This window comes from Moschus berezovskii, chromosome 1 (assembly GCF_049115385.1).
Source record: "Moschus berezovskii isolate FMDL1 chromosome 1, NW_MosBer_1.0, whole genome shotgun sequence".
Lineage (NCBI taxonomy): Eukaryota > Metazoa > Chordata > Mammalia > Artiodactyla > Moschidae > Moschus > Moschus berezovskii.
In genome coordinates, this window is record NC_142460.1 from 158687697 (window position 1) to 158709784 (window position 22088).

The following is a 22088-nucleotide window of genomic DNA, read 5'->3' on the forward strand; positions in this document are numbered from 1 at the left end:
CTAGACAGCATATTGAAAAGCAGAGACATTACTTTGCCAACAAAGGTCTGTCTAGTCAAGGCTATGGTTTTTCCAGTGGTCATGTATGGATGTGAGAGTTGGACTATAAAGAAAGCTGAGCACTGAAAAACTGATGCTTTTGAACTGTGGTGTTAGAGAAGACTCTTGAGAGTCCCTTGGACTGAAAGGAGATCCAACCAGTCCATCCTAAAGGAGATCAGTCCTGGGTGTTCATTGGTAGGACTGATGTTGAAGCTGAAACTCCAATACTTTGGCCACCTGATGCGAAGAGCTGACTGGAAAAGACCCTGATGCTGGGAAAGAATGAGGGCAGGAGGAGAAGGGGATGACAGAGGATGAGATGGTTAGATGGCATCACCGACTAAATGGACATTGGTTTGGGTGAACTCCGGGAGTTGGTGATGGACAGGGAGGCCTGGCGTGCTGTGATTCATGGGGTCGCGGAGAGTCGGACACGACTGAGCGACTGAACTGAACTGAACTGAACTGAATACATCCTCAAGGAAGCTCCTTCTCACCCTGGTGTCCTAGGGCCAAGCTTGATCCCTGGCATTAATGTCTTGAACTTGGCTCTGGGGTAGGTGTGGTGTTACACTGAATGGTCTTGAGGATCCCTGGGTTTAACAGTTGAAGTTAACTGTTGATGAAACTTTCCAGAAAGTGGTCATTAGAGGGAAGAAATTAATTATAAGAACACTAACAATGGATGTGACACCCACCAACTCCAGTGTCTGCTTAAGTGTTTGTTTTATTGACATCTTGGCCAATTAAATCCTGTAAAAGCCCCGTGAGTGTGGCATTATCACTTCTATTTTATGAATGAGGAAACCAGAGGCTCAGCGAATTTAAGTAATTTTCCCAAGGTCAAGTACCAGAATCCAACCAAGCCTGACTGCCATATAGTTCTGTGGTTTGTTTATATCACACCCTACCTCAAGAAGTCACTGATAAGAGGAGACTGTTTTGAGAACTGGAGCTTCCTTACCTGGGGACTGTGAATCATTTTCACAAATGCTGGGAAGACGCCATCCTTTAAGAAAACATTGCCTATCTGATTTGAGAGTCTGTTCACACAAAACATTCCCAGCACCACACCATTCTTGACACAGCCCTGGTCCCTTAACAGGTAGCGATGGCTACCCCAAGAGAAGTATTTTTTCTGACCTTTGTGGCTTTATTGTTTTCTGGTGGAGCACTCTTCCTCAACCCCCACCCTCTGCCCAGCCTCCATGGGCACAATATTCTGTGCTGGGGAGCTGAGGCTTGACAAATCGAAGCCACGAGTGTGCGTGCATGCTAAAGGCACTTCAGTGGTGCCCAACTCTGTGCGACCCTATGGACTGTAGCCTGCACAACTCCTCTGTCCATGGGATTATCCAGGCAAGAATACTGGAGGGACCTGCCATGCCCTCTTCCAGGGGATCTTCCCAACCCAGGGATTGAACCTATATCTCTCACATATCCTGCATTGGTAGGTGGGTTCTTTACCACTAGGGCCACCTGGGAAACTCTTTATCAAGGCCAGTTTAATTGGAATCCATCCCTCTCCATAGAGAAGAATACCAAGTTCCAGGACTTCCCCCACCCTCCCCAGAGGATAAAAATAGCAGCCTCTCAAAAGCTCACCACTGGTGCAGCAACTGCTCACAGAAGCTGGGCCCGGCAGGGAGCAGCTGTTCGTAGGGGCGCAGGCCTGGTGGGAAGCGTGAGGGGTCAAGGCAGAGAACTGCCTACAGGGACTAGGTGACCCAGATGGGCAAGTATGCTTGGAAGCCTCCAGAAGAGAGGCAGCATCTGGAGCAGGTTTCACTGCGACAGGTCAGTACATCACAAGGTGCACCAGCTCGCTGGATCGCATTTAAAAAGAGACGAGGTGTATCTGTGATTCTTAACCTCTTTGAGGGACAGGGACTCCCTACAACAATTGAGGAGATGTCCATATTACTTCTGTGCGACCCCAAATGCAGGTTGATTATAGAGATGCAGGACGATTATAAACAATAAAAAGTTGTCACATGTAGAAATAAGGTTAAAAAGTTTGCTGAACAAGATCTTGGAAAATAAAAGTATATAGTATATACCCACGAAGACAGACACAGAAATGTTAATGTTGACCTCTGTTGGTAGGATAAAAAAGGTGATTTCTATTTGTCTCCATCTTCTCTCCAAACGAAAAGCATGTTTCTCTTTCGCAATCCGCGGCCGCATCCACGCAATTCCCTGGATTCGGGAGCTCGGTCAGCTGCAGGCGTGGCCTGAGCCTGCCTGCCACGACCCTCCATCCTGGGCGGGTGTGTGTGTGTTACAGACAATAGGCAAGCAAATATCAGGCTGGTGACAACGTGCGGCGAGGGCTGGCTCCTTCAGAGGGTGACAAGAGAGTCCTGGGCCAGCAACGCCGCTGGGAAAGCAAAGGGCTCGTCGCGAGGCTCGGGGTCCGCACCGAGGCGGCGGCGCGTGCGTGCGCGCTCTCAGGGCGGCGGCGGCGCGCGCGCGCTTCCGCGACCCGCTCCCCGCCGCGGACGATGCGGAGGAGGCGGCGGCGGCGGCGCGCTCCGGCGGTCTGAAGCGGCGGCCGGCTGCCACGGGCCGGCGGCGCGATGAGCTGGGCGGCCGCCCCCGGCTCGGGGCTGTGAGGCGCTCGGGGCCGGGGGTGGGCGGCGGCGGCGCAGCGGGCGGCCCGCGCTTTTCCTCAGCGGCGGCGGCGGTGGCCATGCGCGGGACGGCGGGACCGCGGCCGCCGGGCCAGGGCCGCCTCCCGGGCCCCCGCGGCCTAAAGGCCCCGCCGCCGCCGCCGCTGCTGCTCCTGCTCGCTCTGCTGCTGCTGCTGCTGCCCACGCCTGGCGCCGCCGCCGCCGCCCCGGCCTCGCGGACCCCGGCGCTGCCGCCCGCGGCCGCGGGGCCCAGCGTGAGCCTCTACCTGAGCGAGGACGAGGTGCGCCGGCTCATCGGTGAGTGGGGACGCCGGGGCGGGCAGGGCGGCCCGGGCGCTTCCGGCCCAGTCGGCGCGCTGGACCGCGGGCGACACGGCCCCAGCTCCCCGGGTCGCCTCCGGCCCCGGCCTTTGCCTGCTGTGTTGTCCGGGAGGTGTGGTCCCTGCCCGCCCCGCCACCGCGGGCCAGCCTTCCGGCCTACTCCCGCGCCGCCTAAAGACCCGGGGACCCCTCGGCCGCCGGCGAGCTACTCCATTCCAGCCTGCTTCCAGCCCTTCAGCCTTTCTCCTTATTCCCTAGAGGCACTCTTCCCCGCAGCTCCAAGTTTCTTTGACCCTGCCTTTACGTGTCGCTCTAGGGCCCTGGACTTTGGGTCCTCGAAATCCACATTTTATTTAGGTACTGCAGTGATCTAGATGCCTTGGTAGAGGCCACACTACTGTGTTGATACTTTGCTGCTATCATAGGTTAGGTTTATATTTTCTTTAAAGGAAAGAAATTGGTCATAAGGGCGCTACGTGTTCGAGGCAGTCTCCAGATCAGGGAAGATAAGCGTATTTTATAACAGTGAATGAATCTCCAGGTACCAAACCTTTTAGCTTCTTCAGTACCTTGGTTTTTGTCTTGGATATGTTGGGGTTTGGACTGGTCCTGTACTTCTGGGCCACTCTTCTACGTTGAATACCTTGTAAGGAAAGGAGAACTTGGCTTTGGGTCAGCTGGTGGTTCTGTTCTACCTAATTAGTTTTGTTATTGGGGAATTAATTTGAAAAATATGACTTTGTGGATTCTGTAAGTAACCCCTTAGAGGAAGGTCTAATAGAAATGGCCCCAAATAGAAAGTCTTTGGTACTTGCAGATACCTAGACGTTCACTTTCTTTTGTGTATTATGGGCCAAAGAGCCACAGTTTGTTTTTTTTTTCCATCTTTATTTCATCTCAGATTTGTGGTACATCTGTTTGATGGGAAAAATTATTCTTTTATCTATCATTTTATCCTGTTTTTTAAAAGTCATAAGACTTTTCTTGAAGCCTGTTGAAGTCGACTAAGTGTTAAAATGGAATTGCTTTTAAGCAGACTGTTTAGACATTGTTGCATATATGGGTTTGTAGTCTTTAACCAAAGAAGAATGCTGTGTTTTTGTAATGTCCTGCCATTCTAAATCCTCTTTGCAGTCTAGCAGAATTAGCGGAATTTATTTAGCTGAATGAAAATTGCAAATTGGATTAGTGCTTGAAACAAGACTAAGGTTTAGGAAAAATAATGTTTATAAATTAACCCATCACATTAATTAAAAATAATATTTTAAAAATAATTACTAATTTTAAAAATACTTTGTATTGCACATGATTTTGTAAGATTTTTTGGTTAAAAATGTGTATATAATTTGTGGCTTTGTTTATATGTAAGAAATCACCTCTGGGAGAAGGACAGGGAAGCTTGGCATGCTGCAGTCACAGGGACCCAAAGAGTTGGACTCGACTGAGCAACTGAACTGGATTGAAGAAAGGGACAGGGGACAACCAGAGGCTGACATGGAGTGCCTACCATATACTTGCTCCTCCATGTTTTATACACGTTATTTTCTTTAATTTTCTTGTGACCCAGTGAGGTGAATATTGTTATTCCCATTTTAAAGATGAAGAAAGTGAGACTTTTAAGTAACTTGCTCAAGGCCACACATTTAATAATCTTTATTTTTTTTTAAAAATCAAACGTAGTGTTGACATAGACCACAAAATTTCATTGAATGAAATGAAGATATTTATAACAGAAGTTTGGTTATGGTGTGGTGGAAAAGAATAATTGCTAATTAATACTTGAAATGTTGTATTTGTTACCTGATTGATCCAGTTTATGCCCAGGAATGAGCCAGTGGGAAGAAGGGAGAGAGAATTTCCTTGCTGATCAAAACTTCAGTCACCTCTGGGACAGGGGGGACCTCCGGTAGTATTTTCTTTAATGCAGAAAGAGTTGATCTGTTATAGTGGATCTCTTGACTCTCCATCCTGCCAGATCCAGATCCTCTTCTTCTTTTATCTATTTTTCTATTCTAACTTTAAAGTATTCCTTGGCTACTCCTGGCTGGGAAAGAGCAAGTGGGTGGGGCTGATGTGTACCAAGCGTACTGAGTTGAACTCTTATTCAGACTGCTTGTGTCATGTTTTTGTATCATTGTGGTTTAAGTGCCTTCTAAAAGCTAATTTGAGAAACTGACTGATGCTAAAGCTGAAACTCCAATACTTTGGCCACCTCATGTGAAGAGTTGACTCACTGGAAAAGACTCTGATGCTGGGAAAGGTTGGGGGTGGGAGGAGAAGGGGACGACCGAGAATGAGATGGCTGGATGGCATCACCGACTCTGTGGACATGAGTTTGAGTGTACTCCGGGAGTTGGTGATGGGCAGGGAGTCCTGGCGTGCTGTGAATCATGGGGTTGCAAAGAGTCGGACACGACTGAGCAACTGAACTGAACTGAACTGAACCATCACTTTGTAATATTTCTAAGACAACAAATTTGCATTGCCAAGTGTGAAACTTATAAATGAAGTTGGTAGTGACTTCATAAATTGAACTAATTGTTTTTGACATGAGAATAAGTTTTTTTTTTAATGCAGTTCATACATGCACATAATTAAAAAAAAAATAATACTAGAAGACTTAAAAAGCAATAGTCTTCAGCTTTTGGCCTTTCATCTTCCAGGCCCTGCTTTACAGTGGAAGCTGCTTTCCCAAGCTAGCTCTTTTTTTTTCCCCCCTGTGTTTTTACTTTTCATATTTTGAAATCAGTGTAGATATCCTAGTATAATAACTGAGCAGTTGCCCTCTTCTCATGCCCAAACCCCCCTGTTTAGTTACATCATTTTTAGTAAAACCAGCAATCTGTATTTACATTATTGTGTATATATTTGTATTATAAATTTTTATTATACATTATCGTATGTATACATGTATGTATACACACACACACATAAATATAAATTCACTTCTGAGTTAAATGGTGACCCATAAATGGTTATGTTTTCTTTTCCAAAACGCTTTTGTTTTTCCTGGAACAAATAAGAGACTTAAACTTTTTGATTGGTCTATTCTGTATTTATGGCTACATTCTCTCATACACTCCAAGAAATATGTTAAGTGCCTTTTGATATTTTTTCTTCAAGTAGCACAGCAAATCATCTATCAGTTCCACTTTCCTCCTAGAGACTCCTTGTTTTGGAGGGAGAAAACAGTAGGCTTGTTTTCTCTGCAGATTCTATACCCTTTTTCTCAGTTCCCTGGAACTCCTGCCTTTTTTTTGGTTTGCTTCATTTTGCTAAAGTGTATCCTCAGTAGCTTCCTGAGAAGAGTTGCATGGAAGGTAAATTATTTCAGGCCTTGTATGTCTGGAGATGTCTGTCCTGTCCTCATGCTTTTAGGTGATTTGACAGAATTTACATATTAGAAACAAATGCACATATTTTTGCTACTTTTGGTGGCATTTTTCACAGTTACCTGACATTAAGGGTTTCTGGTGAGAAATCCAAAGGCGTTCTGATGCTTTTTTCCCTTGTTTTTTGAGCTTAGGGTCTTTGTCTTTAAGAAATTCTGTAATTTTATAAGCTTCTCTGTGGCCCCTTTTCCGTTCTGTGGTTCCTCTTGTCTTAGTGAGCCCTTTCAATCTAGAGACTAATGTCCTTCAGTTTTAAAGAATGCCTGTTACTTCTGATAATTTCCCGTCCATCACTTTTTGTTTGTTTGTTTCTGAAATGTCTGTTGGTTTGGTTATTGAATCTCTTGAATTATATCTTTATATTTGGAGGTGGAAGGAGGGGGAAATTTTCTCAATTTTGTCTTCTAAGCTCTTGTATTTTTAAAATTTTAATGATGATTTTAAATTTCAGAACTCCTTCTGTTTCCTGTTTCAATTTCATTTTATTCTAATTTTATGGATATATTATCTTCATTTATCTTTCAGGTGTATGTTGTTTTTAATTTTTTCTGTATGTTTAATATTTTAAAAATATTTCTTCTGCTTCCTCCAATGTGCCTGTTATTTCAGAGTTCTTTTTCTGTTCATTTAAATTATATCTGTTGATCCTTCCGTGTCTGTAATTAAGAGTGAAATTCTGAAAAGTTGATTCGGGGAGAGTTGTGTGTATGTGTGTGAGAGGTCTCCTGGCCTCCCATGGGGTAAGAGTGGACTTTTCATTGGGAGCCTCCTCCCATGTATCAGCACCTTCACCTCTTCTTTAGGTCTGGTCAGCGTCTGTGAAGACACCTTCAGTCAGCTGCCTCAATGTGCTTGGTGATACACCAGCTGCCTGGGTCTGGATTATCTTGTTGGGGAGAGGTGGAGAGTGCCGTTATTCGGGCTGTAGACTTTGACTTTTCCTGTTTACAGCTCCCGTGTCTCTGTGGTTCAGTTTCTTCAGAGAAAAACTTTGGGTTAACTGCCAGACCTGGGGGCCCAACAGCTTTGAATGTCCCTCATCAGCGGCTCCCTCTTTGACAGGCTAGAGCCTCAGGCTGGCCTTTGGTGGCCCTCGGTGCATCCAGGGCTGAGTCCCTTCAGGGGTCCTGAGAAGCACTGACCACTCCTTCAACCGTGTCCCATCTTGCACATAGGGTCACAAAGAGTTGGACATGACTAAGTACACATGAGCGCATCATGGAAAAGTTTGTTGAAATATCTGATGTGTTGTTGTCTACTTTCCCTTTGTTTGTAGTTTAATATTGTTGTGATTTCATTACTGTCATTTTAGAGGAGTCCTAGGAAGATGGGGTTAAAGGCTAGTGATCAGGTCACAGTGTGTAAATGGCAGTTGGGGTTGGGCTTTGACTGCTGAAGAGCTGGTGATGTGTAGTGTTTTGGTAATAACAATATTAGGAAGAGTAGTGGTGGTGGTCACAGTAATGGTTGACACTTTATAGAGTGCTGCTGACATGTTGCAGTCTTTTCCCTATGTCAGGTACAAAATAATCCCTTTTTTGGGTGTGTATTGTTACAGATTTGAAGGAAGTATGTAACCAGCTCATTCCCTGGTAGTAGGGCACGCAGTCCTGATGGAAGTCTGTTGGTATGGAGGCTCCAAAAGCCTCAGAAGCTTTATGTGGAATCCCTTTGTTTGCCCCAGGCCCTACGTAGGCTGCAGTATTGGCATTCAATTCCCCATTTTACTAATGAGGACTTTGATTTGGGCCCCTTTGGGCAGTGAGTAGGGGGCCAGGTCTTAACTCATTCCAGAATCTATATTGCCTCTATGTCAGCTCTGGAGGAGCTGTGATTAACTGAAATTCTTAAGGAGTAGAATTGATGAGCCTGCTGCCCCATGTGCTTGTTTGTCTTCACTATTATCCACGTTCTCTCCTGTTCGCTGTCTAATTGATAATTCTGATAATTGAGTTCCCTGGAAGTCCAGAGCTGGTGAAAATTGTCTGTGGCTGGGGCAGTGCTAGGGTGTGGGAAAAAGTTGCTGATGGATGGGGGGTATGGTGTAAATTGGTCGTGATAGCAGAGATGCTGGTGGCAGGGCATCTTTAGGAGGCTACGGGATTTCGGAGAATAGACTCCACCTCCCACCAATTAGGAATTCACTCTGGATAACTGCCTCTCCATTAAAATAAAGTACACTCTGGAAGAGTTAAGCATTGTTAACATCTTATTTGAAATCAGTTTAATACTAGTTGAGATCATTGCTTCTCGAATCAGTCCCGTAAAAATTTTTGAAGCCCAACCAAGTACCACATACTGTGGTAGAAAAAGGTAATTCAAAGTTACTAAATTCGTTCTCTTAAGGAACTCAAAATTTCGTAGGAGAGACTAACAGTTGTAGCTACAACTCTAACCCTAAGATAAGAGTTATACTGCTGATTGATGTAAATTATCATGGGAATGATTGCTTTTGACTGGAGAGGGTGGAGGGTCTTAGGGGGTTTAGGGAAGGTTTTTTTAGGAAAGGGGACGTTTGAGTCTCATCTCCAAAGATAAACTTGAAAGACAGAAAAGAGGAGCATTTCATGTCAGGCAGAAAAAATAGCACAAAGCCATAGATGTATGGAAGCAGGTATGTGTGAAATTAAGGAGTAGGAACAATTTAATGTGGCTCAGATGAGAAAATTTGGCCAAACCAGGGAGTGGCAGAATATAAAGCTGAGAGGTAGGTTGAAATTAGATTAGGAATTTGAATTTTATTTTATAGGTAATGCAAAACTGTTGAATTTAGGAAAGGAGAGTACACAGAGAAGACAGCTTCAGCCCCAGTAAAAGGGTGGCTTGCAGACTGAAAAGATGGATCAGGGGAATGGAACAGAGTTAGCCTTGTTGTGCTGTGCTTAGTCGCTCAGTCGTGTCTGACTCTTTGCCACCCCATGGACTGTAGCCTGCCAGGCTCCTCTGTCCATGGGGATTCTCCAGGCAAGAATACTGGAGTGGGTTGCCATGCCCTCCTCCAGGGAATCTTCCCATCCTAGGGATTGAACCCAGGTCTCCCACATTGCAGGCAGATTCTTTACCATCTGAGCCACTAGGGGATCGATCAGCTCAGCTAGGGCAGTTGAGGGTGTGGGATGGGTTTATGAGGAATTCGCAGGGAGTTTGGAGAAGGCTTAGTCGGGGAGAACGGAGGGCTAAAGAGGGAGAAGGCAAAGAGGAATCAAAGTTTCAGATTTGGGCAGCTTTTTCTTATTGAAAATGGTTGAAGGAAAAGAAAAATGAGATGAGCCATTTTTCTCCCAGTACCTCGCTTCCTTTTCAGCCTCAAGCCAAGTGTTCGGGGTCGGGGAGCAGTGAGCCTGTCCTCTCTGCTGGTGTGGGGCCTGTCCTACTGCTGCTCAGACTCTGAGCAGGTGGGTGCTGGTGGATGTGGGTTAGCACCCTGCAGCATGCTCTTAAACCTGGATGTTTTGGGTGGGGTTGATATTGAGACAGTGTTAATTTGAATCCATGTGTTCTTCATTGGGAGAACAAGACTGAGACATTGTGCAGTTGTGGGTTTTGAATTTTTATTTTTCCGTCTTCATTCTACATATGTAGGAGAACTGTCCAGTTATGGCCAAACCTGTCTCCTATGAGTCACATCCTGAGTGACCTGTCTGTTCTGAAGGTGCTGCCTGAGATACTGTTTGGACTTTAAGGGTCACTTTAGAAACAAACGTGGGTTGTTTTTTTTTGAGCATCCTGAATTGAGAAGTTCCACATCACTACTTTTGGGGTTTTAACACAGTTATGCCAGTGTTCTGAAAAAACTTGCCAGCTATATATACTAAAACCAAACAAAAACTTGACATGAAATAGAGCCATTATCTACTCTGAAATTGTATTACGCTTAAAAGTATGTTTTCTTCTGTGTTATTGTTGATGTATATCAAGTATAATATTTTCTAATCAAGATGTTATTAAACAACTTTCATTTATGTAGGACCTCTAAAAATGTGTGCTAAAACAAATGTTTGTATTACTGAATTACATAATAAACCACTTACTGATAATTCTCAACTGTGTCCAGCAAGTAACAGTGCCGAATGGCAGAATATTTCTGAAAAGCATTTTCAGAGGAGCCATTCTTGTTCTTAAGACGAATATGTTGTATCTTGTTCATAAATAATGAACATGTTCTTTTATAAATATGTCTTGCTCTGTGTCTTCTGTTTCACTTAATTTCTTTTATTTATCAACCATTGGCAGTAGATGGCATTGGCATTTTTTAATAGATAAAGCTGAGACTCTGGGAAATTACAGTTTGCTGGAGGTCACAGAGATGTCTGGGGCTGTATGACTCAAAAGTGTGTGCTTTCTCTACTTTGCTGTCTCTGAAAGTTAAGTTTACATGGTCTTTATCTAACCAGAGTCATCTGAGGGGCTTAAACAAAATACAGATTCAAAGACCTACTCTGAGCAATTTATTTAGGAGATCTGAGATGGGGTCCAGCCAGTGAGGTTTTTGAACAGCATGTCTCATGAATTATAAGATGTACGGCTTTTTCACATTTGAACATCTCTGAAGTTGAAATCATTTTACAATCAGTGGTGAGTCATCAGGTAATTGACAACCTTTTTTTTTTCTTAGTGGCACAAAAAATAACGGTGCGTTTAGACTAAATAAAATACAGTATTTTTAACAAGGTGAAATTGTAAAGGAGACTTAGACATAATTTGCCACCTTTCTTGTTTTTTGGGTATCTGTCATAACTTTCTTTCAGAATTGTGCAATTCCCTGGTGGTAACTTATTTGTGGTAATGGTGTCCTTGCAGGGAAGGCCAAAATGGCATTAAGTTAAAAAACAATGGAAGTTTACTTTTCAGCTAGGAAGTTGCTGTCAAGAGAAATATCAGTGGTTCTCAACTTATTTTGTGAAAGCCTTAGAGCCTTTTCCTAGATAAGTGTATGGATCCCACATATACTAAGTTTTGTGCACTCTGATGGGGGTTCTTAGACTTTGAGGGTTTTGCAGGGCCTCTTGATGAAAGCTTATGGGTACATCTGAATCCCTTAAAAGCTGCTCTGGAAGGGAGCATCTATTACATTCCATATATCATCCTAAGATTCTCTGACCCCCTACGTGATTTTTTTTCTTCCAGTTTTATTGAGATATAATTGACATACAGCACTGTGTAAGTTTAACATGGCCAGCATAATGATTTCATTTACATACATCATGAAATAATTACCATAGTAGGTTTCAGTTCAGTTGCTCAGTCGTGTCCGACTCTTTGCGACCCCATGATTCACAGCACGCCAGGCCTCCCTGTCCATCACCAACTCCCGGAGTTCACTCAAACTCATGTCCACAGAGTCGGTGATGCCATCCAGCCATCTCTTTCTTTGTCGTCCCCTTCTCCTCCTGCCCCCAATCCCTCCCAGCATCAGAGTGTTTTCCAGTGAGTCAACTCTTCACATGAGGTGGCCAGAGTATTGGAGTTTTAGCTTTAGCATCAGTGAACACCATTATCTCATGTAGATGCAATATTAAAGAAATAGAAAAAAAGTTTTTTTCCTTGTGGTGAGAATTCTTCGATTTACTTACTTAACAGCATTCATATATAGCATATAGCAGTGTTAATTATCATGTTATACCCCTAGTACTTATTTACCTTATAACTGGAAGTTTGTGCTTTTTGACTACATTCATCCAACTCCTCCTGCCCCCTGAATTTGTAAAAAGTTTGCAGACGTTAAGGCTTATTCTGTTGTAATTACATGACTTTTGACAAATACATCCACTGTAGTATCATACGGAATAATTTTGCAGCCCTGAAAATTCCCATGTGAAGGGGGCACTTATGTTTATTAATACCTTTACTTATATTTTAGGTAAGTTTGCTTTTAAAAATGAATTTATTATGGAGAATTTCAAACATTCAGGAGTAGACTAGTATAATGAACTTCTATGTATCCATTATCCAGTTTCAACAATTATCAACTCAGGGCCAGTTTTGTTTGGTCTGTACATCTCCACTCCCAATCCACTCCCTTGTCATCACTTCCCCCCCGTCTTCTGCTTGGATTATTTTGAAGCAAACTCAGAAAATTGCATAAAATGTTTTTTGGTGTGTGTGTCTAAAATATAGGGACTCTTAAAAATATATAATAACCAAGATCACACCTCAGAAATTAACAGTGGTTCGTAAATATCATATATCTAGGCTTCGGTCTTCCTGCTTTATAAATTAATGTTTATATAGAGACTCTTGCCTGCCCCCTGTTTCTTCTCTTGTCACTGCTCCCCACCACACCGCTGTTTAGTTCCTTCTCACCAAGCTTTTCTCACCCTAGGGTCTGCATTCTACTATTGCTCTGCCTTATGTACTTACCTCAGATCTTTTCGTGGCTGGAGCCTTCTAGAGCTCAGCTTAGTGTTACTTCTTCAGAGAGCTTTGCCTTTTTCTAGGGTTGACCCTCAGTGCCAATCTGTTCTGTCACTTTGTTTTCTTTTAGGTGGGCTTCTTTGGTGGCTCAGATGGTAAAGAATCTGCTTGCAGTGCCAGAGACCTGGATTTAATCCCTGGGTCAGGAAGATCCTCTAGAGAAGGGACTACCCATTCCAATATTCTTGCCTGGAGAATTCCATGGACAGAGGAGCTGTGAGCTACAGCCCCAGGGATCCCAAAGAGTCAGACACCACTGAGAGGCTAACACTTTGACTTTTGTTGTTTCTGTCTCCCTCTGTAGGAAAGTTAATTCTGTTTGAGTAGAGACCCTTTTATATTGTTTTACTCTTTATCCCCAGCACCTGAAACAGTACCTGGCACATAGTCGATGTTCAGTTTAAAGTTGAGTGAATGAGTAAGTGAATGAACCATACCTTTTATTTAACTCACCCTCTTGTGCCTTACTGGATCATCACTCTTTTGATCATTTCCCTTTGCCCACTTAGTTATTATCCAAAAGGATATTGGACTGCACTTGCGAATGGAAGTTTAAATTAATTAGTTACGATAGCTTCCTTTGAAGTTGCCTAATTTTCCCAACTCTGTCTCCCTTGAACCCCGTCCGTGGGTGAGATGTCCCCACCTTGACTTCCATAGCTCTGTACCATATATAAACCATGTGATCACTGTACCCATCATATTCTCTAGTGTCCCTGCTTCACTACGGCTACCTTGTGGCTTGGCATGTAGCTGTCTCTCATCAGACTGCTGGTCCACACTACAGCTGAAGGATATAAAATATTCAACAGAGATTCTGGCGAAATAATTAAAAGCTGGAAAACAGATTTCTAATCTTCTGAAATGCTAATCTGCTGTCAACCCTAGCCAGTGTATTTTTTCATCTCTAGAAATTTGATTTGGGTCTTTTTATGTCTTCCATGTCTCTTCTCGACTTTTTGTGGGGGTACAGTTATAGCAGTTGTTTTAATGTCAGCTGATTCTAACGTCTGCTGTTCTGCATTGATTTCAGTTGATCTATTTTGCTTTTTTGCACGCCTGATAGTTTTTGAATAGACACAGGCATTATGAATTTTATCCTGTTGGGTCCTGGATATTTTTATATTTCTGTAAATATTTTTAGGTTTTATTCTGGTACTCAGTTAAGTTACTTGGAAACAGTTTGATCTTTTCAGGTCTAGGTATTTAGACTTGTTAGATAGGACAGGAGCAGGGCTTAGTGTAGGTCTAAGTATTTCTGAGTCAAGACCTTTCTGTGTACTTTCTCCTGTGACTCGTGAGGTTTTCCAGGCTGGCAGATGTGAATAGGTGATATTCCAGAACCTGTGAAGTGTTACACTCTGTTAACCTTTTATTTTTACTGTGTTCTGTGTAGCTTCCTTAATCATGCTCTGATCAGTACTCAACCAAAGGCTGAAGGGGCAGCCCTCTACAGATTTTGGAAGTTCTCTCTCTGTGCAACTCTCTCTCCTGGAAATTTGTCTAGCTGTCTTTGCTTTTCTGAACTCAGGTATTCTGTCTGGTTTTGATTATTTCAGACGAGAGAGTTTATCTGGTCCTGTTAACTCTGTCTGGTCCAGAAGTGGAAATGTCCAAGGATTATCTTTTCGATTGTTTGCATTTTTTCTATAGTTGTTTAACTCCTTAGATTATTTGTTAAGATAATTCAGTACAATTTCAAGAAAAAGTTCTAAGGTGCATGCATGCACGTGTGCAAAAATGTGGGCTTATAGTAGATAGTACGGTGTGGGATAATGTTGGATTTGAAATGTGCATATTTGAGTCTTAAATCTACCTCCTCCTCCTGTTATCTGTGGGCCAGCAAGCAATTAACAGGATGTCTTTACTGTAGTTGCTGTATGTGAAAGTGCCGTATAATCCTCAGAATGATTTGTTTTAGTTATTGCTGGGGGATTTGTATGTTTTTGGATAAAAACTCAACTCATAGAATGTTAGAGGGGTCATTTAGATATCACCTGCCTGATTGATTGCCTTAGGTAGCAACATTTATCACTCGTTGAATAGTTACTGAGTTCACACTAGGCCTTATTTTAGAAGCTTGACATGTTTTGGTGAAATAAAACAGATAAAGATACCTGTCCTCATGCAACTAACTTTTAGCAAAGAGCTGGGTGACTTGCCTGGGGAAAAAAAATTCAGGTAACTTTGGGACAGGATTCCAAATTTGCATTTGGAGTTGCTTGCAAGGAGGAATAATGTTTATGAATTCTCTGTCTTTGATTCCCTGGCTGTAACAGCCAACTCTAAGTTACAAGTGGCTGCACAGCTGACTGAAAGTGTGTGTGTACTCCTGTTTGGAATTGGCTGTGAAAGAGATTGAAAGGTCGTTATGTCAGACTGTGAGTAAATTACTTCACCTCTGCTGTAGAGCTGTGCTTGCAATGCATCCATGAACTTGGTAAGATAATTTTCTTCTTTAAATAGTGCAGGATTCAATGAGAAATTGTTTTTCAGAGTATCATTTTACCTGATAGAACATTCTGGCACTATGGCAGGGCATGCTTTATATTTTATGTTACAGTGCTAGAGATTATGGGTTATGTTTTTGTTACTTACTGTCCATAGATAGGAGTTGAAGAAAAGATGCCCCTTTCCTATAGTGTAACATTTGTAAATTCACTTCTTATGATGTAGTTAAATATTAGACCTCAGCTAATTTTCTAGGTATGATTTGACTATAGCTAGATTTATGAGCTTCTGGTGGACAAATTATTACTTTATAGTATCCATTTCAGTTTGTTAGTTTCCATAAACTAGGAAAATTTGAAACAAGAGCTCTGTATTTATTTAATTTGAGCATCAATTAAAATACAGACTATTTAGTGGCTTCAGACATAGTAAACAATTTAGCCTTTTTTCCCTCTGGTTCACATACCATGCTGTCCTCAGAACCTAGAAGGGTATCGTGACTAAATTTTCAACTTTAGTTTACTAACATTTGGAAACCATGGATGATATCATAGAATAATAGAGTTTTGGCTGACTTTTTGAAACCATCATGATATCATAGAATAATAGAATTTTGTGGCTGAGGAGGGACTTTAACTTTGTCTGGTTTAACTCCCTTGTTTTATAGTTGAGGAAATTGATGCCTGGAGAAGGTGGTTAAATAATTGATTGCCAAAAGGTCACTCAGCTACTCATTAGCAAAAACTCCACTTTAGTTCTGTTCCTACAATATTACTTTTGTTTTTTGCCTTAACTGATTCGTCATGTTCATCTTTGATGTAGTTGATTTTTATCAATAGCCAGCCATTCATGCATCTAACATTTGAGTGCCTACAACTACACTAATATTCTAGCCTTGCTTGAGAGGTGAGCAAGGTAACGGGAGACAGACATGTGAACAGCTCCTGGAATGTATTTTGTTAAGTGCTATAAAGGTGGCTCTTTTTTAAAGGGAGATGGTTTGGTCACTGGCACTAATTGTTAGACCATTGTTGTGGTCTTAGGAAACCAATAGTTAACTTTAAAATCTTAATTTGGAACTGAATGTGGTTAAAGAATTAAAGGCCATGCTTACAGCTTAAAAATGAAGCCTTAAGCTGCACCGAGTTGTGACGTGATTGATTTCCCTCTCAGCAAACCTCCGGGATGTTCCAGAATGAGTCTTTCCTGACAGATTGTCCTTTCCGGGAACCTGGGGCATGCAGGCCCCGCTGGTGTCACCCACCCTTCAGCTGGAGTTGGTTTTAATTCCCAAAGGTCCTGAGCAGCTGGAACCTGGGGGCCTGGGAGGCCTGGGGTGACACCTGGAGGACCCTGGAGAGGCCACTCTTGATCACATGGGCTGTGATCTCTGTCAGGATGGAAGGTCCTTCCTCCCGCCCCATGCAGGGTGGCCCTGTCCCCCGACAGTTGAGTTGTGTTGTTCTAAGCCAGGCATGAGTGGGGCTCCTGCCCTTCTGCTGGACCACAGCCAGCGTGGCCTGGGGCTGACTGAGGGCCTCTCAACCCCAGCCCTGCCCCGCTGCTATCAGGGCCTTGGGTCTCACCACTCACTACTGACTTGTTTTCAGACATGTGTTTAAATTATTCAGTGCTGAGAATCATTGTCTTTTACTGATCGAGTGTTTGTTCAGAGGAGAGTGCAGTCTCAGCACTATCGAAGGTTTTCCAGCATCCAGCCAGACCAAGCACCATTTCCCGGCCTTGGCTCCTGGGACGTGCAGGTTCCCCTGTGTTTCTAGATAACCCCACTGTGGCGAGAAAGGCTAATGGAGAACCCTTCTGATTAGTGTCCTTTCTGTTTCTCCCCCCATAATTTACTAAAATAAAGCATCTGCTAGTGTCTGCTCTAAGAATGTAAAATGATTGTGTATCAATGTAAATAAGATTATCTACTGCAAAGAGATATTTAAAACCTGAAAAAAAAATCATTTAGAATAATTTTTAAACTGTTGTGTTATTTGAACTTACACTGCACAGGCCAGGTCATGTAGAACATAAGCCTTGAATTAGCTTGAGCTTAAAATTGTTTAGGGGAAAGTGAATTTTCCTTGATGGATGTTGAGAGTTTTGCAGAAGTGACTTTGGTTTTTCAGCTTGGAATTTGGGTTATCTAAAAATAACTTTATGAACAAATGTCATATTTTCTAACAAGAGAGTAACATTCCTACTGTGCTAGAACTGGCAGTGAGAAATTTAAGTCTGGTTATGATAGTTGAAGAGCTGAAATGTTTTTCGTCTTAGAAGAGAACAGTTCTACACATTTTAAGAATAGAATGCTACCTTTTCAGTCCATGACTGTTCACCCTTGTTCCTGTCTGCCTTCCAGCAGTCTCTTTCCACTTGCCATCTTTTGCCTGCTCTGTCTTCTTTTCTGTTGGCCCTTTCATTTTTATCTTGTGGAGCTCAAGTTTTGTTTTGAGGTCTCCTCTGACTCTTTCATAGTACTGCTTTTTCTCTTCAGCTTAACTGAAACCTGATTTCCTCTTGTGAGTGAGATTTTCCTCAGAATCCTTTCCAGTCACTGGAAAACAGTTTTAGTATACTCCCTTTGCATTTATGGGGTAGGGGTCACCTTTTTTTCTTTTCTTTTTTAAAAATAATTTACTGGGTGAAGTTAACATGACATAAAATTCACCTTTGTAAAGTGAAGAAATAATTCAGTGACATTTAGTTTATATATCATGTTGTGCAACCACCAACCCTGTCTAGTTTCAAAACATTCCCATCGCTCCAGAGTAAAACTCCTTAACCATTAAGCAGTTTTTTCCTGTCTTCCTCTCTCTTCAGCCCCTTGCAGCCACCAGTTTGTGTTCCATTTATCTATGTGGATTTATCTGTGCTGGATATTTCATATAAATGGACTAATAAAGTGAGACATTTTCTGTCTGGCTTCTTTCTGGCAGTGTGTTGTGGGAGTTCACTCACACTGTAGCATGTATCTGTCCTTCATTCCTTTCCGTGACTGGATAGTACTGCATTCTGCGTGTGTCCCAAAATCGGTGTACTCGTTCCTATTTTGATGGACATTTGGGCTGTCGCCACATCTTTACGTTGTGAATAGTGCTGCTGTGAATGTGTGTGTTAAGTACTTGATTATCTGTTTTCAGTTTTGGGTATATACCTGAGAGTGGGTCATGTGGTAGTTCTCTGTTTTAACTTTTTGAAGAACCACCAAACTTTTTTTTTTTACAGTGACTGAGCCTTTTTGTGGTCCCATGAACAGTGTGCAAAAGTTCCAAGTTCTCCATATCCTTGCTAATGCTTGCAGTTTTCTGTTTGTTGTTTAATTAAAGCTATCATAGTGAGTGTAAAGGGATACCTCACTGTAGTTTTGATCTGTATTTCCCTCATGACAAATGATATTCATATGTTTGTTGGCTGTTTGTGTGTTTTCTTTGGAGAAATGTCTATTCAGGTCCTCTGCCCATTAAAAAAAATATTTATTTATTAGGCTTCATTGAGTCTCAGTTGCAGCACACAGGATCTGTGTTGTGGCGCACAGGACCTTTGTTGTGGCATGCAGGCTTCTCTCTGGCTGTGGTGTATGGGCTTAGTTGTCCCACCCCATGTGGGATCTTAATTCCCCGGCTGGGAATCGAACCAGCGTCCTCTGCATTGGAAGGTGGATTCTCAACCACTGGACTGCCAGGGAAGTCCCCCTTGCCCATTTTTAAATTGTCTTTTTATTGTTGGGTTGTAAGAGTTCTTTATATATTGTGGACACTAGACCCTTATCAGATACATGATTTGCAACATTTTCCAGGTTGTCTTCACCTTAATAACGGCTTTGGATGTGCAGAGGGTTTTATGAAGTCCAGTTTATCTATTTTTCTTCTGTTGCTCCTGCTTTTAGTGCCATATTTAAGAATCCATTGCTAAATCCAAGGTCGTGAAATTTTATCCCTATATTTTTTTCTAAGAGTTTTGTGGTTTTAGGTGTTATATTTAGGTTGTTGCTTTATTTTGAGTTAGTTTTTATATATGGTTGAGGTAATTTCATTCTTTTTGCATATGGATATCCAGTTGCCCCAGCACCATCTGTTAAAGAGGCTATTCTTTCCCCATTAAGTGGTCTTGGCACACTTGCCAAAAATCAGTAGGCTAGATGTCATGAACAGCCTTGGCCTTGCAGGGTTTCCCAGGTTTGCCCTTGTGCCCCACTCCCTCCTATCTATTGTTTCTTTGCTATGCATCATAACACATCCTTTACTATATAGTTCCTGAGGAATTGAGTACCACTTCTGATGATGGTTAAAATAACTATGGGTTTTGTTCTGTTCCAGTACTGGCTAATGGAGCCAATGTTTATACATGATTGAAACACTGTGCCCAGAAACCTAAATTTACCCTACAGAACACATTTCCCCTTTTAAAAGTTGCATAGAGAAACATTGCCAATTTCATTGCAAGATATTTTTATAGTTTGTTTAAAATTAATATTTTACTGGTTCCTTAAATTCTACATTAATTGGCTAAGTCTTTTATGCTGATTGGGAAGAAGCTATAACTGCTAAGTGACCGATATCATGGTTGCACAATGTTTTATTTCAAAGGCCTGATTATACCTGCATCAATTGTGTAAAATTTTAAAACTTTTTAACTATTGAACTTAAGCTATGTAAACATTAATCAAAAAGATAGATAAACAACAAGGACCTACTGTATAGCACAGGGAATTCTACTCAATATTCTCGGATAATCTATATGAGAAAAGAATCTAAAAAAGAATGAATATATAACTGAATTACTGTGTCATATACCTGAAACTAACAAAGCATTGTAAGTCAACTATACTCCATTAAAAAAAAAAAAAACTAAGGATAAAAGTCAATTGGCTAGAAATATATAGGCTTATTTCTGGACTCTCAGTTTTATTCCGTCAGTCTAGATATCTGTTATTATGCTATTACCACAGTGTTTTGGTTTCTCTGGCTTTGTTGTAAGTTTTGCAATTGGAAAACGTAACTCAACTGTGTTCTTTATCAAGACTCTTTTGGCTGTTGGAGGCCACTTGCAATTCCATATGAATTTGAGAATCTGCTTTTCTGTTTTCTGCAAAAAGGGCAGTTACAATTTTGATAGGGATTGCACTGATATATCCATTTGGGTAGTATTGCTGCCTTAACAATAGTAATAATAAGTCTTCCAATGCATGAAGATGGGATGTCTTTCCATTTATTTAGGTCTTCTTTAATTTCAGCAGTTTTGTAGTTTTCAGTGTATAAAACTTTCATATCCTAATTTAATTGATTGGAGTTGTTTTCTTAATTTCCTTTTTGGATTGTTCATTAGGGGACCAGCTTTTATCATGCATTATATCCTTCATTTGTTACTTTGATTTTTGATTGTTTTGCCCTAGGACAGTGACTCAGCATCCTCTTCTCTTTTTATATCATTGAGATTTACTTATAGGACCTTTGACCCGTTGGGGTTGTTGGAGTAACTGAGTTGTAAGATGATCCTCAGTGACCTGTTTTCATTATTTTCCTCCCTTTATCCCAGAGGATATTAACATTATGATGATTTTTTTTTGTTACTTGTGACTGTGCTGGTGCTTTTCTGAATAAGGCCCTCATTGAAGTGGCCACTTTGGACTTGGTCCTTTTCTCAGCCCTTGGAACATCCTTGCTGTGATCAGGGCACCCCAACCTACTGTTAGTCACTCTCTTCTACTGGAACCAGGCTGTTTCCTGGTCTCTTAAAGTTACCCTTTTCCTGGCCTGTGCACAGCTGGCTGAGTAAAGCATCACTGAATACATGGTTTCCTTCACTGCCTCTCTAAACCTTATCACCGCCCACTTCTCTGCAGAACCTACAGCACCTCTCCCAGACAGTGATAAAGCCTGCCATCTGCTGGCCCTGCTTTGAGACTGCATTTAGTTGTTTTGTCATACTTGAAACACTGGTGATTAGTAGCAATTAGAAAGGAGTAGATTATCTACGGAGAAGGCAATGGCAAGCCACTCCAGTACTCTTGCCTAGAAAATCCCATGGATGGAGGAGCCTGCTAGGCTGCAGTCTGTGGGGTCGCTAAGGGTCGGACATGACTGAGCGACTTCACTTTCACTTTTCACTTTCACACATTGGAGAAGGAAATGGCAACCCACTCCAGTGTTCTTGCCTGGAGAATCCCAGGGACGGGGGAGCCTGATGGGCTTCCGTCTATGGGGTCACACAGAGTCGGACACGACTGAAGTGACTTAGCAGCAGCAGCAGCAGATTATCTAAATCCTGTCTTCAATTGTCTATTACTTTTCTCTTTCTTAAAAATTGTTTTGAGCATGATGGGGAAGGAAAGAAGAAAGATTACATTCAGGAATACATGTATGATAGTCTTTACAGATTTCATCTTTTTCTAAAAATCAGTTTGTTTAAAATTCTTATTTTATTAACTATTGCCTGATTATCGGAATAAAAACGTAAGCCACTTGGAAAGTGTACAGGACTGTAAAGAAGAAAAGTAAATGCTATTTAACCGTGCGATGGGAGTCTTCGCATTGGAAAGAGTATCTCTCCAGTGTTTGTCCATGTTTTCATTTTTCTTTATGTAGTTGAAATCTGAGAACATAGGTTACTCTTTGAGATAGATGGTGCATCAGAATCTATACTGTCATGTTTTCCCTCCCTCTCTGTCTCCTTGCCTGTGGTCAGGTTGTGGACTGTACGTTTTCTACTTTGCAAACTGATTGTGCCTTTCCTTATAGCTGATCACTTTTTTCTAAATTTCTTATGGTTGCTTTGGCAGAATTGAATTTCCTTTAAGAGTATGGTCTTGATGTGTCTACATGTCCAT

At 42.0% G+C, this 22088-nt stretch overlaps 1 protein-coding gene across 2 annotated transcripts in view; it reads left to right on the top strand.

Moving 5' to 3' along the window:
• Positions 1–2601: 2601 nt before the first annotated feature.
• Positions 2602–22088, top strand: part of RYK (receptor like tyrosine kinase) — a 120116-nt gene continuing 100629 nt past the window's right edge. For both annotated transcript variants that reach the window (XM_055413402.2, XM_055413411.2), the window contains exon 1: positions 2602–2972. In XM_055413402.2, coding sequence (XP_055269377.2) covers positions 2735–2972 — 238 coding nt within the window. In that variant the 5' untranslated portion in view covers positions 2602–2734. The remainder of the gene's footprint in view (positions 2973–22088) is intronic.